General features: G+C 36.1%; 1 protein-coding gene across 2 annotated transcripts in view; it reads right to left on the bottom strand.

Moving 5' to 3' along the window:
* Positions 1-270: 270 nt before the first annotated feature.
* Positions 271-23,203, bottom strand: part of RBPJ (recombination signal binding protein for immunoglobulin kappa J region) — a 64,305-nt gene continuing 41,372 nt past the window's right edge. For both annotated transcript variants that reach the window (XM_010576871.1, XM_010576872.1), the window contains 8 exons: positions 17,225-17,390; positions 15,943-16,117; positions 14,287-14,424; positions 13,957-14,069; positions 11,605-11,745; positions 6,603-6,758; positions 5,781-5,884; positions 271-4,984 (listed from right to left, as the gene is read on the bottom strand). In XM_010576871.1, the coding sequence (XP_010575173.1) occupies positions 4,669-4,984; positions 5,781-5,884; positions 6,603-6,758; positions 11,605-11,745; positions 13,957-14,069; positions 14,287-14,424; positions 15,943-16,117; positions 17,225-17,390 (1,309 nt within the window). In that variant the 3' untranslated portion in view covers positions 271-4,668. The remainder of the gene's footprint in view (positions 4,985-5,780; positions 5,885-6,602; positions 6,759-11,604; positions 11,746-13,956; positions 14,070-14,286; positions 14,425-15,942; positions 16,118-17,224; positions 17,391-23,203) is intronic.

Genomic DNA, 23,203 nt, shown 5'->3' with positions numbered 1-23,203 from the left:
ATCTCAGAAACTTTTTTCAACTGACTGTGTCACTTGTGCTTGCAAACTAAAAGAGCGCATCATTTCTAGTTGTTCCTTATGGCCCTACTAGAGTATTCTCTGTCAAAGCAAGAAATAAGCTAGCTTGCTAAATTTCTAGTTCTAATTATAAACCAACTGAAAGAAGTATCAGACAGTCTGCAACTAAGAAAAGGATGAAAATAAGTCAGGTATAACTAGTTGCAATAATAAAGTTGCTAAAGTTAAACAATTAAACACAGTTCATTTTTTCTTATTTAATAAATAATACAAAAAAGTGAACCTTTTTTTTTTTTTTTTACATTATTGGAAAAAACAGTTTCTTATCTAACTCCAGCAATAATACAAGCAATAATGAAACCGATTTAGATTTTTGGGTGGACATTCCATATCCCGTTTAAGTGGAGTCCAGTGTGCATAGCCTCACAACTACTGATGACTTTTCCACTCCTGGGGTTGATCTTCTTTTGTGTTGTTCTGGTTCCATAGATGACCTCACTGTTCATTCACCAAAAAAAAAAAAAAAAAAAAAATAATATTCCTTGGTTAACATTGAAAAGAATCCACAAAAAACGTGGCAAGTTTCAACACCTGATCAAATCATAACTACTTTTATATCATTGTACAGATGTTCAATTATGTTTGTCACATCAACAGCAACATGGCATTTTATCTTTAGCCTTGTAGAAAGAAATGAAACCCAACAGCATATGCACATACACACACAGAGTACACTTGACAAAAACACTTTTATGTGGTTTACATTTCACTTTTATTTAATCCTCAAAACTGCCCATATTGCAGGGTTTTTCTTGATGAAATATGGAACTGAGCAATCAATTCTACAAAATTATGGTAAAAATTTGCTCATTTTTCTACCTTATTGCTAAGAAACTTTACAGGTGCACAGTTTGTAAAAATAACCCTTTTAAGACTGAATGTATACACATGCTACAAGATTTTAAAAAAATGACATTAGCATAGCACCTCCAGATGGGGCAAATGCAGTGCTGAACACAGACAGAATGTTTACAAAGTTAGAACTGCTCATTTATTTTACAGCTTCTAAAGGGAAGAAATTGTTCAGTCCTAAAAGGGTTAAGTAGAAACCCTAATATACTTCTTTTTCTAACAAAGCTGCCACTCAATCCCACAGTACAGTGCTTGAAAACAAAGTCAAAAGTCTGGCACAGGAAAGTATACACATTTGTTCAGTACTCATAAACACAGCTGCTTTTGAAAGAAAGTAAAAAATATGGTTAATAATTGAAGAGCATCTTAGTTGCAAGGTGGACACCTCTATGGAGTCATTTAATCTACAAGTGGGTAGCTTACTTCCAACAGATAATTTGTTTCACTTGGCATTAATATTTTGTATATGGGGACTTCACTGTTTTATGTCTTGAGTGCATGTCTTTTCAGGTAACCATTCTGATCCTGTAAGTCTGTGCAATGAGGAGGAGTACAGAATACCATTATTAACACAGTTGTGGGATGCCCTCAGGGCAAATAATTAGGAAACACATCAGCAGCAGATTATTAAAGACTATGCTAGTGTTGAATTCTGAAATGCAGTTCCAAACAAAGAAAACAAGAAAAGGCATAGCTAAATTTGAGCACTTAATTTGCTTTTTCTTTCTACAGTTGGAACTATAACAACGTTCTGAACACAGACTCAATTTCTATGTATATAGAATTAACAGCAGACTGAACAGCTAGACTTGAACAGTTATAATAGTTTCATAGTGAAACATTCTAAAAGTAGTTTTATTAAAATCTTGAGTTATTGTTAATATCATGAAAATTGATTAACAGCTCACAAGGCCAATAAATGTAACAATACCACCCCACAGGAAAAAGTTCAGGAAGATAATATATCTGAACAACTGGACATCTTAACAACAGCAAGGACCTGGAAGACCATTTCTGTACTACAGAATAACTACTGGCAATAATGGAGCCACAAGCCCAAGGGAAAAACGGGGTTTAAAATGGTCTTGTTAGCAGAACTTAATAGTCTCTTTTTCACCCACTTGGCTGTAGTGTGTAGAACAGCAGAAATTAGGCTAAGTCATTAGGTTCTTTACAAGTCAAGGAATATTATATCTATTGGGCAAAATTACTGCAAGTAAAGAAACTGAATATAAGAAGTATTGCATTTATATGTAAAAAATTTAAAATAATGAGTATAAAAGCATGTGTCAAGTTCTGAAAAGCTATTTTAAATAGTCTTTGAAGGTTAAAAGGCTTGTTATGGTTTGCCTACTGTGTGTGTATCATGGTTTGTTCTTGAACACCCTCTAAATCTGAGATATATCTATATCTATATATATAGATATCTATATATCTTGCTTATTTTAATTCTCAGTCTAATTAGCAATGAAAATCTGTGGCTCTTGAATTAAGCCATACTGTAAGATACTTATGTACTTCTAACAAAAACACTGTGAAATGATTCCTGCCACAACACAATTAAAATGAAATTTTATAGCACATACAAAGGTAAACAGATTTGCAAGTAAATGCCAGTAAACAGTTTAAAACAGAGATAAGGCCACAATGAATCCTGCCCTTGGTCACTGAAACGGAGATGAGGTGAGGCAGTATTCACTAGTGCTAAGAACCAGCATTGCAACTACATCATGGGAATAAGTTTTGTAATACAGAATAGCAAATACGAAGGCCTGTGGTAGAATACAAGCACATTTTAGGAGGGACAGTGGCACCAATTTTACTATTGGCTAAACATGCTTTATAACCGATTTCTTCCTTTAACCACATTGTTTTCACACACACAACAGAGCACTAAAGCAAACAAGTAGAATGGAGCGTCAGAGTACACAAATGTGGTGCAGAGACAATGCTGCAAAATGGTGGTGGGTGTTGAAACTGGAATAAGTGGTCAGAAGTAACAACCCTCTGAAAATGGTCAACAGATAAGCTTGTAAGCAATGCACTGTAGGAAGCCACAGGTTCAGATTTACACAGCAGTTGTGACTGTTGCTTCAGGGTATAGAAAAGGCTGAACACACCGTAAAATTTGTATTTTGGCTTTTAAAGAGGAAGATCACACTATCAGAACTTGTCCTATGAGTCTATGCCTAGTTCTGTGACTACAAATGAACTACTGGGGTATACTTTCAAATACAAATGAAGCAGGCAGGTCTACAAGGAGGGACAAAATGTGGCAAAGTCAAAATGAAAAACAAATGCAACAACCAACAAAGTCAAAGTGCAAATGAGCCTTGAATTTATGATGGAGAGAAGACTTGAATGTTGCACAAGCTGTTGGCAGGGAAAGAGGAACCCACACGAAATAAGGATGGGAGGAGTTGACATCTTCATAGTGCTTTTACGATTTTCTATTTGCCCATTTCTAAGTAATAAAATTTACTTCTAGTTATTATGGTATGATCACTTCACAATGAAAGCACGTTCTCAATACAAGTGTTACACCAAAGTCTGGCCTAATTTACTGAACAGTATGAAGAAAAACATGCTTGTTGTGATTCTCAAGTGATGAGGGCATCACCTACCAATCCCATTTGTAGCACATACTTCTCATGGTATTTTAGTTACATGCCAACAAGACAGAAGACATGCTGCCAAATGAAGTTATTGGGAACATTCCACTTTCAAAATAAAACATTTAACTTACACTTAATACAAATTATGTACAAGATTAGAAAAACCTGAACAGATCCTGAAACATTTTCAGATGCAATATGACTGAGCAAGGAAGAGGGGGAGTAACCCAGTAACAACCCTTCAAAAACACCAACATATGCCTGTGACATGAACAATCATTAATATGACTGCTTGAGATGCCACTTTAAAAAAAACTCATGTAATGTTAGAACCTCATGAATTATCACTATAAATACATATTTAAAAAAGGAAAACAGAAATAACTATTAACAATGACTGAAAACAGAGCACTAAAGTTAACATACATTGCATGTATTGCAGGCAAGGCAGAGGCATTTTTTAAAGCTTTTGCACAGACTTCATATAATCTTAAAAAAAATATGCTGGCCTTTACAAGGTTCTACTTGCTGAAATAAAAACAATTTCAGTTCATAAAAAGTCACAAGACTTCAGTTTAAAAAAAGGAACAGTTCCAGCCACAGACCAAAAATATATATATTTTTTTAAAACTGGAAGAGTATGGTAATTAGATTATACAAGCATGGTCAGGCTTGGAACCTGAATATACTTCAGAGCAAAAGCTCAGAGGAAAAAAAAATATAAACTATTTGGTAACAAAAGTGTACTATATGTTGTGATACAAAAAAGGTATGGTGAAAATGTACCTTTTATACTAAAGCTTATACAAGTTCCTTGGTCCATAAAAACTATGTTGTGTTCATGTTTTCTAGTTTGCTCAACATGTATCCCAGCCACATTTTTTGTTTCTTGCCCATTAAAAAAACCAGCTGAAAAATAGATTTTCAATAAAGTTCTTATGTTTCGGATTTTTTTTTTTTTTTATTGTGGCTTCTATATTTTAAGATCAGCACTTGCAGGTAACAAGGTTCAAATAATATCACCTAAAATGGAAAGGTGTTTTCCCATGAAACCACAAAAATTGTTCAGTTCTCTTGAATGTAGCACTTAAAAGTCAGTTAAAGTCCAGACAAACAACAGTAGTTAGGAAACTACAGTTGCTGTAGATGATGTGACATTGGTTGGATTTGTGCTGACGTTTGTGTAACTTCCCTCGCTGTTTGTATTTGTTTCACTGGAAGCCATGAGGCTTGAGTTGGCTCTGAGGATTGCTCCAGCAGCACTGCAGTGTGGTCGTGGCCCTGGTTCCGGTGTGTATGTAAAGGTAAGGCTGGTGGAGTAAATTATGCCATCGTTACGGACCAAAGTTACTGGAACCTGGACTGGCTGACGGACCCACCTCCAACCCTCTCGAAATGCAGAAATGTCTGGAACAACACATAGCATGCTCTCTGCGCATCTGAAAAACAGGAGAGTCACCTGAGCATAATACAATTTAAGCTTAAAGAATAGAATAGAACAGAACAGTTGGAAGGGACCTACAACAATCATCTAGTCCAACTACCTGACCACTTCAGGGCTAACCAAAAGCTAAAGCACGTTATTAAGGGCACTGTTCAAATGCCTCTCAAACACTGACAGGCTTGGGGCGTTGACCACCTCTCTAGGAAGCCTCTTCCAGTGTTTGACCAATGTTTTGCTAAAGAAATGCTTCCCAATGTCCGGTCTGAACCTCCCCTGGCACAGCTCTGAACCATCTCCACGTGTCCTGGCAGGCAATCCCAGGGAGAAGAGCACAGCACCTCCCTCCCCACTTCCCCTCCTCAGGGGAAAACAAGGAGGTCACCCCTCAGCCTCCTTTTCTCCAAACTAGACAAACCCAGAGTCCTTAGCCACCCCTCATAGGACATGCTGTCCAGCCCTTTCACCAGCTTTGTTGCTGTCCTTTGGACACGTTCAAGGACCTTCACATCCTTCTTAGATTGTGGGGCCCAGAACTGCACGCAATACCCAAAGTAAGGCTGCACCAATGCTAAACACAGCAGGATAATCACCTCTTTTGATCAGCTGGATGCGGTTTGCCCTCTTGGCTGCCAGGGCACACTGCTGACTCATATTGAGCCTACCATCAACCAGCACACCCAGATCCCTTTCTGCAGGGCAGAAAGTATACACTTGAGTGTATACACGAGTATACACTCTTCAAAGCATCCAGTAAAACGTAATCACCACAGAAGTAGTAGGATATACTGTACCTGTACATGGTTTCAGCTTCCACATCCCCAAACCAGACACGTAAATTTGGAGTGAAGTTCTGTCCTGTAAGTTCCAACATTGCTACATCCCCACCACCATTCAACTGGAAAGGGAGTGAATAGAAAAAAAAAATCCACAAAAACCCATATATTAATAAAAACAAACCCCCCCCCTCTCAGAAAAAAAAAAACCAACCAGAAAAAAATTCTTCACATGCATACAAGAACTGTTAACAGTGCTGTTTCTATCAGCTGGATAAAACTGAAAGAAACACACCTACACAACTGAACTGTAAAGAAGTAAAACATCTAAAAGTTACTGCCAATTAATTTGATATCCTGACGGAAATTCTAAGCTTTGACAGTGGCCACTTAGGAAAGAAGTCAACAAGGCTTTGAAAACAAAGAACAAAGAATCTTTCAGAGAATGTGTTAGGATAGCTTCAAGTTTTTCCACAGCAGAATGCTGGTTTTCTTAATAAGGTTTCAGTCTAGCTCTCTTTGATCTATAATTGGCTGTTTTAAGAGCCAAAATCAATTTCTAAATAATCAAATGGAAATAGAAGTCATAGGGCTATCACTACCATAGTATTTTAAGAAATAAAATTCTTAATGTATAGAACAATATTAATATTATTCCTGTGATGGACAGGCTTATGTATTCTGAAAGGTAGGTAAGAAAAATTATTGCAACTTAATTCTCCTGTTTGTAAAGCTAGTAAGAATGTTTTCCTCCAGTATTTCACAAAGGTACCATGAAGGTTATGACAAAAATAATCTCACATAAGAGAGTTTATTGAAAAAAAAAATAAATGAACTTACTTGAAGACTTTCTACAACAGGCACAGGTGTCACTGGAGCATGGACCGGTCCCATCCCCTCATAAAATGTGTATTCTGCTTTATCTGTGCTAATGATTGTCCAAGAAGCTCCATCATTAATCATTTCTTTATTTGGTTCTTTTGGGCATGGAGTGGCCTTAGAAAGAAAGAAAAGTTTTAAATCTGACCTGTAGACTCATTTGCCAAGTCACAGAGCTAAAGACCAACTCAGTCAGTAACATTGACCATTATTTCAAAAACATGTTTCCTTATGTTTTTCCTCTAACAAAATGACCTAGAGGAACAGTCACACAGATTTCAGCAAAACTAGTAGAAAACTAAAACACTACCTCTTATGATACTGTCACCTCTCCAACCTTCTGTTTATTATTTGGTTTATTTTAGTTCAGCTTTCAAAGTTTTAACATTATTCAATAGCTATTAACCAACAAACTACAGCAACTAGAAGTAGCTACTTTAAAATAAGATCTTGTTTTGTTAATGCAAAGTGACTAAACTAGCTACAGACTGAAGTGGAATATTTTTCATTAGTTATGATTTACATCTGGCCAAGTTATTTTTTTTTTTTTTCTTTTTTAGAGAGTTCTTCACCATCCATGAAATGATGCAAAACACAAGCTTCTATTTCAGTGTTTGTGCAAAGACGTGGGAGAGAAGCTGAAACGACAACCTTGCAAATTAGTCAGAAACTTCCACTGTCTCTTTGTAAATATTACTAAATTAGTATACATACATATATACATAGTTAGAAAATACACTGACAAGTATTTTTTTATGGCAACAATGAACATCATCTAGCATGAACAATTCCATCATCTAGCAACCAATGAGGAAATTGCGTATAGGTTAAAAACAGGCACAAAAAAAAGGGACTAAAAAAATTCTAATTTTAATACCTAAATTCTGTTTTCTTCTGTTAAGCTTTAAGGATATCTAGGCATGTAACCATAACCTTCTCTCCACAAAACTGTTAGATAAACTTCAATTAGCACAAATTTACCAGTTCAGATGAAAGAAGTTAAGATCAAAGCTGCATTCTCATGTGGACTCTTCATTCTGATACGATCATGTAAAAAAGCACTGAAAACAGCTTGCAAGGGAAGCGTGCAATAAGGATAGTAACTACAGATCTTTCCAAGCTCAAGACCCAACTGATATTTTTATTAGAAACATATGGAGCTTATAAATTACTAGTCCAACTTCAAAAGAGGAACTGTTGTCTACTATTTCAATGCATAACATTTTGCCTACAGGTTGACTACAATTCCTGTTGGCATGGACTGACATACTTCAACTCATGACAAATAAAACCATGGGTACCAAAAATGAATGACCTTGTACAAGATCCTTGTCTGGCTTCTTCAGATCTGCTAAACCCCTGCCACAAAGTAGAAGGCAAATGCCACAGAATTTGTTCTGAAAGTCCTGCTATGTCAAGAATCTTTTCAGGAACACATTACTCCTTCTGTCACAGAAATCCTTGAAAGATTATAATTCCTCTTCTAGAGAAGCATTCCTCCTTGTCACTTCCAAATATAGCAGTTTACCTCCAGGCACTTCCCCTGCCCTTTTCTTTCCTTTTATAACTAAAACTTTCTCAACAGGTGGCACTGGAAGATGGAAATGCATTAACACCATGCTTAGTATCTCATGTATTGTCTGGCTTCACATGGAGACAGGATGAGAAACAAAACATAACATTAATGGATAAAGGACAGAATTCCCCAAGAAATGGTAAACACAACAAGGACACAGACAAAAGGAAGCCAAGAAATATATTTGGATTTAAAAACACCAGACAACCGAACACCACTAACGCCCCCACCCTCCCCCAAACCCTCAAGAAAGCTCTCTATCAAAGGATGTTGAAGAAATGAAATTATAGTGGATTAGAAAAGTTGTGGTGGTATTTTTTTTAAATAGAAAGCTAATTATAGGAAAACAAAAAGCAAAAAGTAGAACTTAACAGTCATTCTCCTTTCAAAATGCACAAAACCCAACAGTGCAGCTCCCAAGACTGGTGTTGTGATCAGTTTTATTCAACGTCCTCACCAGTGTGCTGGTAAAGTCAAGTCTTCAAACTTCTGCATGATCCTAAGTTTTTCAAGTAGTTAAATGCTGTTACAATTGCAAGGATTTTATGTCCAGAAGGACATAAAAAAGAACACAGGGGGCAAAAAAGTGGCAATGAGATTCAATTTAGATAAAAGTGGGGGTTCTAAAGAAAAATTCTGTAAATGATGCCCAAAATACTAAACTTGGAACTGGTAGTTACATCTCATGATCCTGGAGTCACCACTGACAGTTTTCTGGAAACACCAGCTCAATGTGCAGTGGCAGCCACAAGTGGCAACACAATACAGGACATCATCAGAAAAAAATATTGAGAACAACATACCAGGTATTATTTTGCCAGCGTAAAACCGTTGTTCACCTAATTCTGGAATACTGTGTGCAGTTCTGGTCTCCCTGTCTAAGACAGACATGGTGAAAAAAGAGAAGGTACAGAAGGGGCAATTAAAATCACCAAGGAGCTGCTGACCTTATGAGAAGAAATTGAAAAGACTGTGACTCTCCAATTTGGAGAGAAGAAATTAAGATGTTTATGGGTAAGGTGAAAGCAGAACTGTTGCTCGCTAAATCACAGAAACTATTAGATCTTTCAAAACAAATACAGCAAGTCTACCACACAGAGGTCAGGAAACCTCTTGAACTTTCTGCCACAGTATACTGCAGAAAAAGAGCATCAGAACATTCAAAAGGAATCAAACTGATAGACGACACATCCACAAAATGATACTAGAAGATAGAGTCAGGGATGCAGCCTTTAACAACCTGTAATACAAGAAGTGTGGATGCTGGCAGAATACAACTGCACTGGACTGCAAAAATCGACCAGGTCTGCCTGCTTCCTGTAAGAACCATCTCCTACAGCTGCTGTTAGATGTAGATACTGACTATGCTCTGATCCAGTAAGGCAGTATTTATATTCTTTCTGTATTTTCCAGAACACATGGACATCCTTCAAGAGAGATCTGGCTGGTACTTCAGCAACTGAATTTCAAGGTTTCTGTATGTTCATGCTGACCTGCTGACTTTTTACAGCCTCTCTGCTTTAAGCCTCTATGGTCTCTTTATTGGGCTATTTCCACTCACCCAAGAGAGACCTGTCATCCTAAAGTAAAGTTTGGGGTTTTTTTTTTTTTTTTTTTTTTTTTTTTTTTTTTTTTTTTTTCAGTGACCAGAGTCTGTCTAGACTCCTACTATAGGAACTGTATTCAACAGTAAATGCCTAAGAGCAGGCAGGTGAAAGATGCTACACATGCCTGTTGCTCTGGTCTTGGTCTTCTGGTCCAAAGGAAAAAACAGATAAAATGGGACTTCTCTCCTGCCACTGGTAAAAAGAGTTTATCTTCCATAGTGATTTCACTTACCAAAGAGTGATAACAGCTTGATGTGCAGGCTAACAGATTTTACTGAACAAGTAGAAACAGCAGGTACCTACTCCACTAAAAGAATTCAGAATAGTGGGTTGTCCCTTTATCTAAGCCCTACCCATGTGGAAAGTTCAGAGCTCTTATCAGATTGGGCTCCATGAGTGCTGCAGAAACTGAAGGATGGAAGGATGTCCTGGTAGTCCCACACGCAATTCCAGGATGTTGAACTAAGGTAGCTCTCAGAAAAGCAGGATTTGCTTCTTCATCCAGCCCTTCCCATAAAGTACTTTGAGAAAGATCAAATAACAAGGCTGATCCCGAGTTACTGCAATTCCTGTTTCATAGCTTTCTCTTCTTCTTGACGAAGGTCCATTCTCCTTTACAAGAAAGTATATTGACAGATATATATCTCTGCCATGTGCTGTGAGGACAACCAATAGATCTGGTCCCTTCTGAGACACAAGTCATGAATACGCTTCCAGCAATATGAACAAAGCTTCTCATATTCTCTTTCCATTGTCCCAAGTCAGGATAGAAGTCAACTGAGCCTTTACCAATCCTTCTTGTCACTTCCCTTAAGGGAAATCTTTAAAAAGTTAGTTTCCTCCTTTCCTACCTCTACCTTTCTTACCCAAGAAGCTACAGCTGCTCTCCTAAGGAAGTCCCAAGCCTTTACCGAGTGTGGCCATCTTCCTAGAGCACAGCATTACCTCTCAACACCCTTTGCTATTTGAGCTGCCCTGGATGTTTAAATAAAATTGCAATACTTAGGTAGGCCTGAACTTGGTCACAGTCTTGTTATTCAGATGGGAATTACCATGCTGAAAGTCTGCTAAAAGCATGCTAACATACATATGAGACTAAAACCACAATTTGTTAGCATATTGTATAAGCTGTCAAAACAGTTGTACGTTTTGGTATTGTTTTTACAGCTCTCCCTAGCGGTTCATTCCTCTTACAGTAACTTGCTAGGGATGTTTTTCTCCACCTACTGGAGAAACAAATACTTGAAGACTGAGACAGCTACATACTTTACAGACAAATCAAATTTCTGCAGCTTCACAAATTACTGTGGTCAACTGCCATAGCTGTCTATGTTTATACTCTTAGCCAAGAGCAAGACAGTGCAGTTCTCCTAAGTTCATCATGATATAAGACGATCATGAACTATATAATTTCCTATTTGCTGTAATCTAGAAATGGACATGCAAGTAAGTGGTGCAACTCCACTGGCATATGTCAACATGTTACGCCACAGTATCATGACTGCATGCACAAGTTCTTAGTGCGTTTCCATTTCTTCCATTGGAGAAAATAGAATTCATTGTCTAGACAGACATGGAAGAAGGTTATGAGGAAAGAAAAACAGATCTGGAAAGGGATGGACAAAGTTTGTTGCTTTCCATCCTCGGTCCTTTCAAAACAAAATATTAGACTTGCATTCAAAACCAACTGCAAAACTGGCATTCATACATATTTTGGGAATATTTGGGAAAACTTTGCAACCACGCTTCTCATCTATTGAAATAGTTTTAAACAACTCACTTGAAATTGGATTATTCTCTCCTGGGAAAGGCACAAATACATTCTCTCAGTGTCTTTAAGGTAAAATGCACATTTATGGAGCTGCGATACTGGATCATCTGCATCCAATAACGCTGTTTGTTTATCTACTTTTCGAATTATCTGTGAATGAAAGTTGTACATATATATATATTTAGGACAATTTCTGTACTTCATTACATTGGAATTACATATGTACTGTTAGTAAAGGAAGTGAAAGGTCATTTTTTAATTTCCATGCCTCCTGTTTTAACATCAACATTAGATTCATAGTTCTCAATGCTTTTGAAACAAGTACACAACATCGAAGTGACACTCAGTACTACAGCTTCAATGTGCTGCATGCATATATATTTTCTAATTTTTGCTACAAGAGTGGGGAAAAAATTTGAAGCTTCAGCAAAATCTACTTTTGTTCCATTTCCTGGTACAAAAGAGCTTTAGGTCAAGTATCAATAAACTTCTATAGAAGCTTCCACCATTGATAGCGTCAACAGCAGACTGGTTGCTGAACAAGAACAGTTGAAAATAAGATTTACTTTAAAGGTATTGAGATGTCCTTAAGTACAGTTTTGCAAACACAATAATCAGTGTATCTTAATAATAGTTGGACATTAAATACTACTTAAAGACTACTGCAAAGAACAATTGTTCCTTACATCTGGCAATTCAGTGAAAAAATATCTGCTGACTTAATTCAGAGCTGTTATACTCATTTATTTTTAAAAATTAAAAAAGTTATTCCCTTACAGACAGTGGAAATCTGTAGCTTGGAATTTTAACTCAACTTCTAGAAAAAAGTTTAATACTTCATTTTATGCAACATCAGCAGAAGCAGCAGCCAAAGTGCTTGAAGATTTCTAAGCCGACAATCAGAAAGCCAACCATGTCCTCTGGGATTTCTAATGATAATAAATGGCATTATTAGCAATATAAGTTTCAAGGTTAACTTGTTTCTTCGAAGTTCTTTGCATTAACCTATAAAATGTCTGCAAGTTACCTTTTAATTGCATCGCCTTCAATCAATCTTGTAAGGCACCATGACCAATGTTCCCAATAGCAAGCAAAACAGGGACCTTTACCCTAATTTGTTTTAATCTATTTCTACCTACAAAATAAGGTTTCTGGAATCATAAATGATGGCATCTCCTTTTGGCAATAAGAAAATATTAACTTGAAGCCCACAAATAAAGTGAGAGCCTCTTACTGAATTTCATGTGCACTGAACCAGAGCAGTAGTAACCAGGTCTGGATTTTTCTGTCAAATAATGTGATTTAAAAAAAAATATATCAAAAACCTATTTAAACGATCATTTTATACCATTTACTCTGAGCAGGCCATCTTCTTTTTTAGCCAAGTTTGATATTGGGAGAGAATTTCTCATTACAGTCCTAGTAAAATAAGTCTGGGAAGAGGAACAAAAGCCTGCCTGCACGGAAGGTTGGTTTTACACTGGTGCATTCTAAAAATTGTTTCTAGTTCAAAGCAGAATTAGTAAAGCCTTTTATGAAATTCATAATGGGCTGACAAACAATAATTTCACAGAAGATCTCATATGAAGCACTGTTTATTATCAGTCATATAAAATTTCACTTAGGCTGGCATTTAGTGCATTAAAACAGGAGAAAAAAAATCTATAATTATACTTAAATTTATTTATAAAAACTATTACTGTGTATCCAGCAATAAAATATTTTTTTTGGTTCACAAACCTTAACTGGTTATAATCAATTTTGTATCTGTGACAAAGACAGGGGCTGACATTGTCTCTTTCTAAAAAAAAGTAATTCCAAAGGCATTTCCAATGTTCCGTATTTAAAACGGACAGTATTAGCAAATGACCAAAATGCTTGTGCAAGCTGATATTGGTATAATTATGTATCCTTAAAGGTACACAGAAGTGTGTTTAGATTCAAATCAGTAGAGTATTTTTAAAGCTGTGCTGAGCTCAACAAATGGAATAGTCCTATTGCCTGCAAACACTTTATTCATCTATTCTATATCAATATTTAAAGTATTTTGCTACACTGGGACCTACATGACTGGTTTTAGACATTTTCTTAAGGACAGCTTGCAGGTTAACCTACTTTGGCAGGTTTGAATTCTGAAAAATTCTCTATGCTTATTTCACAAGCTGTTCTTTGCTTACAGGATTAATCTGCAGATATAAAAATATGCTTTTATTAAAATGAATACCATTTTCCATATAAAACATGTATTACCAGAGGGAAACATACAAAGCCAAAAATTGTAACCAATGCAAAGTCAGCTATGCAATTACACTAAGTAGCCATCTACAAATTAATTACAGCGTTGGAGAAATTAAACTGTACCAGTCTTGGGAGTGCCATGCCAGTAACTGAGCATACAAGTTTGACAGTCTGCCCATAATGAATGTAGCCGTCTCTCACTGTGAATTCTTCTCCTTCCGATTCATCATCATCCACTGCGTGAAACAGGAATTTTCACATTATTTGTTTTAGCTACCGTTTTCCTCGATAGGAGGAACATTTAACATCACACTATTACATCAAATATACACTCAGTAAGAAAAAAATATCTGTATATGGGCAACTAATACGGAGGAAAAAATGCAGGACAGTTTTTGTTGGGATGGAGGGAGGGAGGGAGGTGAAAAAATATATTGCTTCATTTTTACTTACAGAGGTGAATGTAAAATGCTCCCCACTGTTGTGAACTGGCATGGAAATTACCACCTTCTACGTGCAAATATCTGGTGCTAACTGTTTGGGATCGAAGTCTATTAAATAGTGCCACTTTTGTCCCTGACGCAATACATACTGCAAGGAACACACACAGACTTGAGATTATAAAATTACTTCATGACATAGAAAAGTAACAAAAAGTCACAAATACAGTAAAATAAACTCATGAATACTGGAAATCAAGAAATAATTCTCAACTATTGGTTAACTTAGAAAATATTTACATTTGTGACAGACCAAAAATAATCACAAAATTACAACTGGGATAACATACATAGTGGCTGTTCTCCAAAGGCATGCTAGTTCATAGAATTTTGCCACTTAGCCAAATGGGCCAGTGCTTGCCAGCTGAAAACTCCTTCTGCTCATAGTTCTCCAACAACTGATTATTTGAGCAGAAGCTTTAGCTTGCCCTTGTGAGGTACATAGACAACCTTTAGTGATCATTTGAAGTATAAAGAAAAATTATTCTTATTAATCACAATCAATTGAAAGGAAGACAGACATAACTATGTAAAACTGTAACCATGCAACTTGAAATTAGCTCAGATCTGAACTTACTTATAATTCAAGAGGGACAAATGCTAAGTCTGCTCCCCTAAAAAAAAATCAGCAACTACCATTTTGACATCAAAACGGGCATGTTTCTCCTACTTAGTTCATATTTACTATCAAAGAATTCTTAGTTCGTATTCATTGTCCATCACAACTATCTGTCTGAATACAAAGTCAACAGCGCATACTCTGAGCCCACGGGCGTGAACTGCACAGCAACAGATTGCCTTTAGTCATGTGGCAAGCTAGCGGCCCCGAGATCCACATTCCATAGGTGAATGGGTTCCAGCCCAACACAGATGGAAGAGCCTTTTAAAGCACTAGTGAAGAGAGAGAGAAAAACAAACAAAAAAAAAGGGTATCTCTTGAGGTGCTCCAGTGGTATGCAGGCAAAAACTTCGGAGGAAAAGCAAAAATGCTCCCAATTATACATTAGCACCAGAGATATCTTTAGTTAAAAAACACGGTAAGTAAATAAATCTGGGTGAAATATCACCATACAGATTTCTTAATGAATTACTTAAAAGGAACCATGCAAAACATATTAAAAATAAAAACAACATGAAAATGGCATGAAACAGTAAGAAGTAAGAAGGTGGCTGTGATGTGACGAAGTGCAGTTTGGGTGACATGATGCTACTCATTTACCACAATCTGAAAGCTATCTCTTTGATACTGATCAAAACCTCCTAAGCACCAGATCATGGCAGTTTAAGAGATCCAACAGCTTAGAAAACTGAGGTAGAGTGTTCTTTATGCATTTGTCTACAAGGATTCACTCCTCAGAATAAAGTTTTTTTGGTGGACCTTTTATATTTACTAAATAATTAACTGTGACTGCATAAAACTCAACAGTGTAACCTATCTATATCAGAATACTTTAAAATACACTGATGCGTACAGTTCTAAAATACATTAGAAAAAAATTTGAAAATTTCATTGTATTTACTTTGTAGTCAGACCTCAGAATACGTAAGAAAAAATTAGTAGGAAACAAAATGAATTGCTACATAAAGAAAAGAACTGTAAAATACTTACAGTCTGCATTTTTCAGTGACTGTTTCTTTTTAGAAGGTTTAGAGATGACTTTGATCCGTTTACTGAGGAACACACCGATGTCGTCACTATTGCCATAGAACATTTTTACCGATAACATGAAGTGCTTTCTCTTGTCTGAGTCTGATATGTACAATGTTTTGGCAGTGCAATAATTCTGTAAGTGAAAACATACTGTTGTTTCTTCTTTCAAGTCAACCCAGTTCAAGAAACTATGTATATTTAATTATGAACAAAATAGGAAAATTGATGCAATAGTTTCTAAAACATACCAGAAACTGCTTTTTCCATCTCTTCCATATGGATATCTTTTATGACTACTGTTTAGCTTTGTGAAGTTTAGCACCCAACTTCAGTACTTTAGCATCTTTCTAAAGACCTTTACCAGGACTGGAAAACAGATGATTAGAGACTATACTTGTGTCAAAGCCATCTCTGAGTGGTTAAAAGCACTACTAAACATTAGAGTAGAGCTACAGGGGCAGTACACTGGGCATGCATAAGAGACTGCCTGTGCAGAAAATGTGTTGAGCCAAACTTTTCTTGAAAGGATGGGAGATGGTTGGGTTTTGAAACACTAAAAAGTTCCTTTTGCTAAGTGTTCATGCTAGGCGACAACAGGAGCTTAAAAAAAACCCAACAACTCAAAAAGAACTTTTATTATTCTTTTCCTATTCAGCAACATATGAAGCATTTCTAAGTAGACTGTGCTGGAAATACTAGGTAGCTATAAAATACTGCTTAATAAAATAACCAGCTAAAATGAGGACTCACATGCTGCCAGTTCTATTCTTGTAGCAATTTATATTGCTGTAAAAAAATGAGTCTACTAAATTTATTAAGATGCTATTTCAATTATATTTTTATGCAAAGGGACTTAAAGACCACTTCAAGCAGCAGATATTGTTCAGATACTTCCTTGATGAGATTATCCATTTATGCAAGCCAGGGACAGGGACATGGAGTTTGGGCCAGAAACCTTACTTCAGTTAACCACTGATACCTACCGAATAACCTAACAGTTTGACTCAGAATCAACAACCTGGAAATGAAAGGTTAGTACCCTGCTATGATCCCATGATCCAAATCCACCTATTCAATTGTCCTACATATTTTTGAGAGATTTTTTTTAAACCACTTATGTAATATCTACTATAGTGTAACAAAAATTATAAAAAATAAGCAAGGGTATTCCTTGAAATATGCACCACGTAGCTATAACATCCTTTGCACTAATCTGAGTGGTTTATTACAATTCTTCTACCTTTCCTTCCAAGTTCAGCTGCTGCATTTCTTGGTCGCTGTTTCCTATCCCAATGAAGGCGCAAGGTTGTGACTCTTGCTCAGTGCAACCATCCCGTTCCATTTGCTCTTTTTTTTTCTTCCATCCACTGCCCATAAGATACACACACGGAGGAGGACAAAAGAACCTGAAAATGAAAAATGCATAATGAGATTACACACAGCTCTCAAGAAAATTCTTGAGACAAACTGTTGCGTACCCAAAGCTTTCTCAGCCCACTCATACTTTGCATTCGAGTTTATACATGCACACCCTTCATTTGCCTTGAAGATTTTCTAAAATGCAAATCAAAAAAAAGAGAAAAAGCAAGGAAAATTAGCATTAGATGCACTGTCACTGAGTATGTTTCCAGTTCAATATATGGTAACAGTCTGCATCTCTATAAAATGAAAACACTTTCTACCCTTACAGAAAAGAGATTCCTAAAGAAAGTAAAAAGGCCTTGAAAGTGATGACAGTGTTTTGCTTTTGTAGGTATGTCGTGCTTTAAGCCCAGCGAGCAACTATGCACCACGCAGCTGCTCACTCACTCACCCCTTCCCAGTGGGATAGGGAGGAGAATCAGAGAAAAAAATTAAGACTCATGGGTTGAGATAAGAATGATTTAATAACAGAAGTGCAATACTAACAACAATAATAAAACACAATAACAACAACAATGAAAAGGAATAAAATAAAATAAATAAATAAATAAATAAAACCCAAGAAAAGACAAGTGATGCACAATGCAATTGCTCACCACCTACTGACCGATGCCCGAGCAGCGATCCGCCCCTCCTGGCCAACTCCCCCCAGTTTATATACTGAGCACGATGTTGTATGGTATGGAATATCCCTTTGGCTAGCTCGGGTCAGCTGTCCTGGCCATGCTCCCTCCCAGCCTCTTGTACACCTGCTTGCTGGCAGAGCATGGGAAACTGAAAAAAATCCTTGACCTAGGATAAGTGCTACTTAGCAACAACTAAAACATCAGTGTGTTATCAACATTATTCTCACACTAAATCCAATACACACTGTACCAGCTACCAAGATGAAAATTAACTCTATCCTAACCACAACCAGGAAAAGGTGCTTAACATGATGCAGCGATTAATACACACAGAACAGTTCCACAAACTAATTTAATGGACAACTGCTAACTACAATTTCTGAACATTTAGTGTTTCATCATTAGCAAGGAGGGAGTCTATTCCTTCCAAGCATAAATCTCTTTTCAGTTTTTAAATGGAACAGATGATTTTACATCTTCATCAGTAACTGTAAAAGATATGTAGTCTTTAGCAGCACTGACTGAAATCAGTGTAGATGCTACTTACAGCAACATGCTCAAAATTAAATGCAGCATTATAATACAATGTATTGATCTTGAAATCTCCACAAAATGTTAAAACGCAAATCCTAATCACTTTTGGGTTTAGTTTAGCCAACAGCTGCAGTGTTTTTTATCATCATTTAGTTAAGACCAAAGTTCATAAAGCAGAATGAGTACATCCAGTTGTGAGGTAGCTGATGAAGCATGAAGGGAAAGGATAACTGAAAGTTTTTAATTATTCTATTTATTTCAAATTGAAGAGTAGTGCTTAACTTGGCACTTTTGAAATCCAAAGATGACTCCTACCTTATATAGGTAGGTAGGATTTTTTTTTTTTTTTTTTTTTTTAATTTTGCCTTGGGACAACTTAATTAATGGATTATTTCTATTAAATACCATATAAAGCTTGATTAGTGGAAGTCAGCTTTAGCATGAAAATGAAGTCTAACACACTTCTTTATCTCACCTATTCAGCAAAATTACCTTTATTTAACAAATATATAATGCTTTTCTAAGTAACAGAATTCTTAATAGATTAAACCAAAGTTCTGCCTTAATAATCACATAACAGAATGTAAATATTAAGAATCCATATAAATAAATGCAAAGATTTGTAATCATTTTAGTTAATGCACATAACTAATCTATAGCCTTTGTCAGAGAACAAAGAACCAAATTTTAAGTCTTACTGCAATTCAAAATGTCTCAGTGGTTATGATAACAGACAAAAATTACCCCCTGCAGGCAAAAAAAAAAAACTTTCTATTTTGCCAATAAGTGAAAAAATTTCACTGTGGATTTAATTTCACAGTTTTTAAAACAACAAAACTCACAATATACCAATATGCATACAACTTAAATATCTATGAACATCTTTCAGAGGTATTGCGCTCTGGTTTGAAAATAGACCCCTACAGAAGAGAATTTGTAGAAAGTAGCTTGCTATGTGACATCAAAAGATCTGCACGTTTGAGAAGCCCATTAAATTAATTTATGAAACTGCTCCTACAGATTGTTTTTTAAACTTCATAATTCTAAACAAATAGAATGTCATTTTTCTAAACAAACGTCATATTTCCTCTATTATGATAATCCATTTCAGCAAAGACTTATCATAACAATTATTTGCTTCTTTTATTGCCTTCACTGTTCTGAAGCATAGAAATTTTGATAAATATGGAATTATGAATTAAGAGAAAGCCACTTTAGAAGCAAACTATTCAGAGTTTAACAGCTACTGTGTTTTTATGTGCTTACTGCATCAGTTTCAACCACTTGTATTTTATTCTTTGGGTTAATTATGGGTCATATGAAGGCTCTGGATTTTTTTTTTTTCCCCAGTTGAAAATGCAGAACACAGAGAACCAAGGCAACAGGTAGAAACCTGCCAATTTGCAAAGCAGATGTTTCCTGATAGAACTATCAATTTATGAAACTACACAATAAGCTACCTCAAAAATAAAATTTAACACTTTTGCAGTAGCAGCACAAGAGAATACTTCCACTAGCACAGCCATGTTATAGTTATCTGACATTAGAATGGGTTACTGTAACTTTATTGCTGTAAGAATAAAAGTTCTGAAATTTGAAAATCACCATGAACAGAAAAAGTAAGCAGTAATAAATGTTATCAAACAGCATATCCCTTTTTTGCTTGCTATTATGCCTTTTGCTTCTTATCTTCTGCTATCTGACCTCCGTTCCAGCTTTCTTCATGAAGATGCTGAATGATGCAGGAGGGGTATATTTAAGAACACCACGAGTTTCTGTTACCTGCCTATTAAATCCTCCCCTTCCTATTACAAATTTTTTATCTCAAAACCAGGAATGCATTTCCTACTTTTCAACTGCATTTACTTCAAATAGCACAGATGTCATAACCTTATTTTATTCAAATGTTTCTCTACCATAAAGAAAAAATTATCTTAAGAGGACTTATGTTTGTAAGGGAGACAGCGCAATGACAATGGTCAAGATCATAAAATTAATATTAAAGTACAAGGTGTGTATTTACTTTCTACATAACCAATCTGATTTACATGCCCTGTATCACCCCACATCTAGATGTAAATACCATAATTGTTATTAAAAATCTATTCTGAGGCTCATTACTGGTTGCTGCAACTTTCGGCATGTTTTAGGAAAACAGAAAACCAAAACAAAGCAAGAAATAACAGCTTTAGCATTACACTGAAAAAATTTCTACTGGAGAACATATTTTAAAAAAATATATAGATATATACAGATGTGTATAAGTGGGTGGGAAGGAAGCAAGAGGATAAGAGAGAGACACATTTTTATTAGACTGGCAAGGGGTCAAGCAAGGGCAATGATCATGCCCAAGTACTTTGCCATCCCAGATAGGGGAAATATGACAGTGGCCCTCTCTGAAAAATACTTTTCAAATGTGGGTTATGAACTAACTCCAAGATTAGGAAATGCAGTTCGGGGCGGGGGGGAGAAACTTCAAGTAACAGATGCATTTATTCAAGAGTTGATTTTCTGGAAACAAACTCAGATTGCCAGAAAAAGTACACCACGTATTTAGTCAGCTTCTGAACCTCAAATGACAATACAAGATCCTTTCAGCGTTAATGGATGTATCCCACTAATTTTCTTCTCCACAATTATAAGCTATTTCCAATAAAGAAATTATACACAGACTAAAAATTAATATAAACCTTTATTAACAGAGCAATGCTTTGCAAAAAATAAACCAAACCCCTGATATTCCAAGTAGGTATAGCACCATAAAGCAAACATCATGCATTTACCTTCCTTCCTCATGTACTGTTTTGTATTTATCTTAATGGTTAGAACACAAGAAAAAAAAAATCCCAAATTTTTTCATACCCCTTTCTCATTTCAACTTTATTCTAAACCACATCCTTTGAATAACTATGACCACTAGATGGCAATGAAGACCTATAAGAAACAAGTTTTAACCCATTGATGAAGAGAAAACAAGCCACAATTACAGCGCTCTTTTTAAATTAGAACACAGAAAAAAAACTTGGAAAACTATGACTTACTGAACAAAGAAAGAAACTTTTGAAGCTGAGACGATTTTAAGTTTGGTTAAAACTACCAAACAAGAAAGAAGAGTCTGGACATTCACAATTTGAATGGGTTTTCTTATGTGTCAGCCTCTTATCCAGTACAGTTCAGACACAGACTAGTACAGTCTCCAGGCTTTTTACTTCATGTTTACAATCCCAGGAACTCATGTATAGAAGAGATTAACTATAAATTTTCTATCCAATATAGTGTGAGTAAACCACGAGTATCCTCATATTTCTAATTTTCACAGAGGATTAAAGAAAGTGTCTTAGATATGTATAAAATAACTGCTGGAAACAGGTTCTCTCATTAATAAAGCATTTCTGATGTAAATAGGAATGTAAATGTTTATGTGAGAGGCTAGCTTTCAGATAACTATAAAGAGGAAATGAGAAAAAGAAAATCACCTCCTCAAAATAAAGTAATTTAGGTAAAGTAATTTCCACTATTACTACTGGGAAATAAGGTAGGACAATGTTTGGTGGAACAAATGAAAATACTCTTCCTTCAACCTTTGGTTTACAAAGCCTACCTCTATTTTTCTTTAACCACAAAACTAAAGTAAGACTGAGTAGGAGGTAAAAATTCTTCTGAAGTATTAATCTGACCTATAGTAAAAAGAAAATTATGTCAGAGGGAAAGACAGCTGTGTCTAGTTCTTATGAGCTTGTTCAGAATTTTCAGAACAAGTAGTAACGGTGGAAAATCATGTAGGATGTAATTTCCTCACTGGATTTATAACATATTCTCTTAATACCTTTTCTCTACGCCATGAGCAGACTGGCAATTCCTTGCTGAAAGAGCAGCAAAACAACACAGGACATTTTTCCGTGAGGTAAATGCCTAACAACTTGATCTAAAAAACACATGAGATCGGTTAGGGATCAATTCTGTGAGCTCTTTCATTACTAGAAGTATAACTACCAGGAATGCCTTTCCTGGACAAAACCTATTCCACACTTGTTAGAACTGCATGACGAGATGCAGATTTAGTGCTTCCTACTTGCCGATAAAAAGCACAGTGACTGAATCAGGGTAACTTTTCGGGATACCAGGTCTCTGCAAATACTTCTTGTATTTAACATACCCCGACATCATTTTGTTGTGGACTCCTAGTTTCTCAGAAGAGGCTCTCTGTGATGCTCCTCCTATGCATCTTCCAAGAATTTGTGATCAGTGTAATTAAAATGATGGGCAGTTTTAAATGAAGCTGACATTGGGACCGGTATCAACCAGGAAAGGTCAGAGGATCAATCTCCAAAAAGTAAAGGATGTCCCCATAGTGCCTTCTTACACTGTAATTTCATGGGCTGCTCAAAAAGACCATAGTATTGCAAACCTCATGTTAGACTCCAGGCTCAGTAACTCAGTATGGCAAACAGAAGAAAGCTGTTACTCATCTGTTCTGACAGATCTCTTCCATCAGACCAGCTGGAAACTGAACATTTTTCCATGGCAAGAAAACCAAGCTGAGATTTGCCTAAGGATGCGCTCCCCTTTATTCTAAATGACTTGAAGGGAAGAACAAGATAATTTTTAGTGGCTTCTGAGTCTTGACTGCAACAACA

Source organism: Haliaeetus leucocephalus, unplaced genomic scaffold, assembly GCF_000737465.1.
Source record: "Haliaeetus leucocephalus isolate CR32 unplaced genomic scaffold, Haliaeetus_leucocephalus-4.0 Scaffold545, whole genome shotgun sequence".
Classification (NCBI taxonomy): Eukaryota; Metazoa; Chordata; class Aves; order Accipitriformes; family Accipitridae; genus Haliaeetus; species Haliaeetus leucocephalus.
Note: the sequence above shows the minus strand (reverse complement) of the source record. Positions and strands in the feature narration are given on the sequence as shown.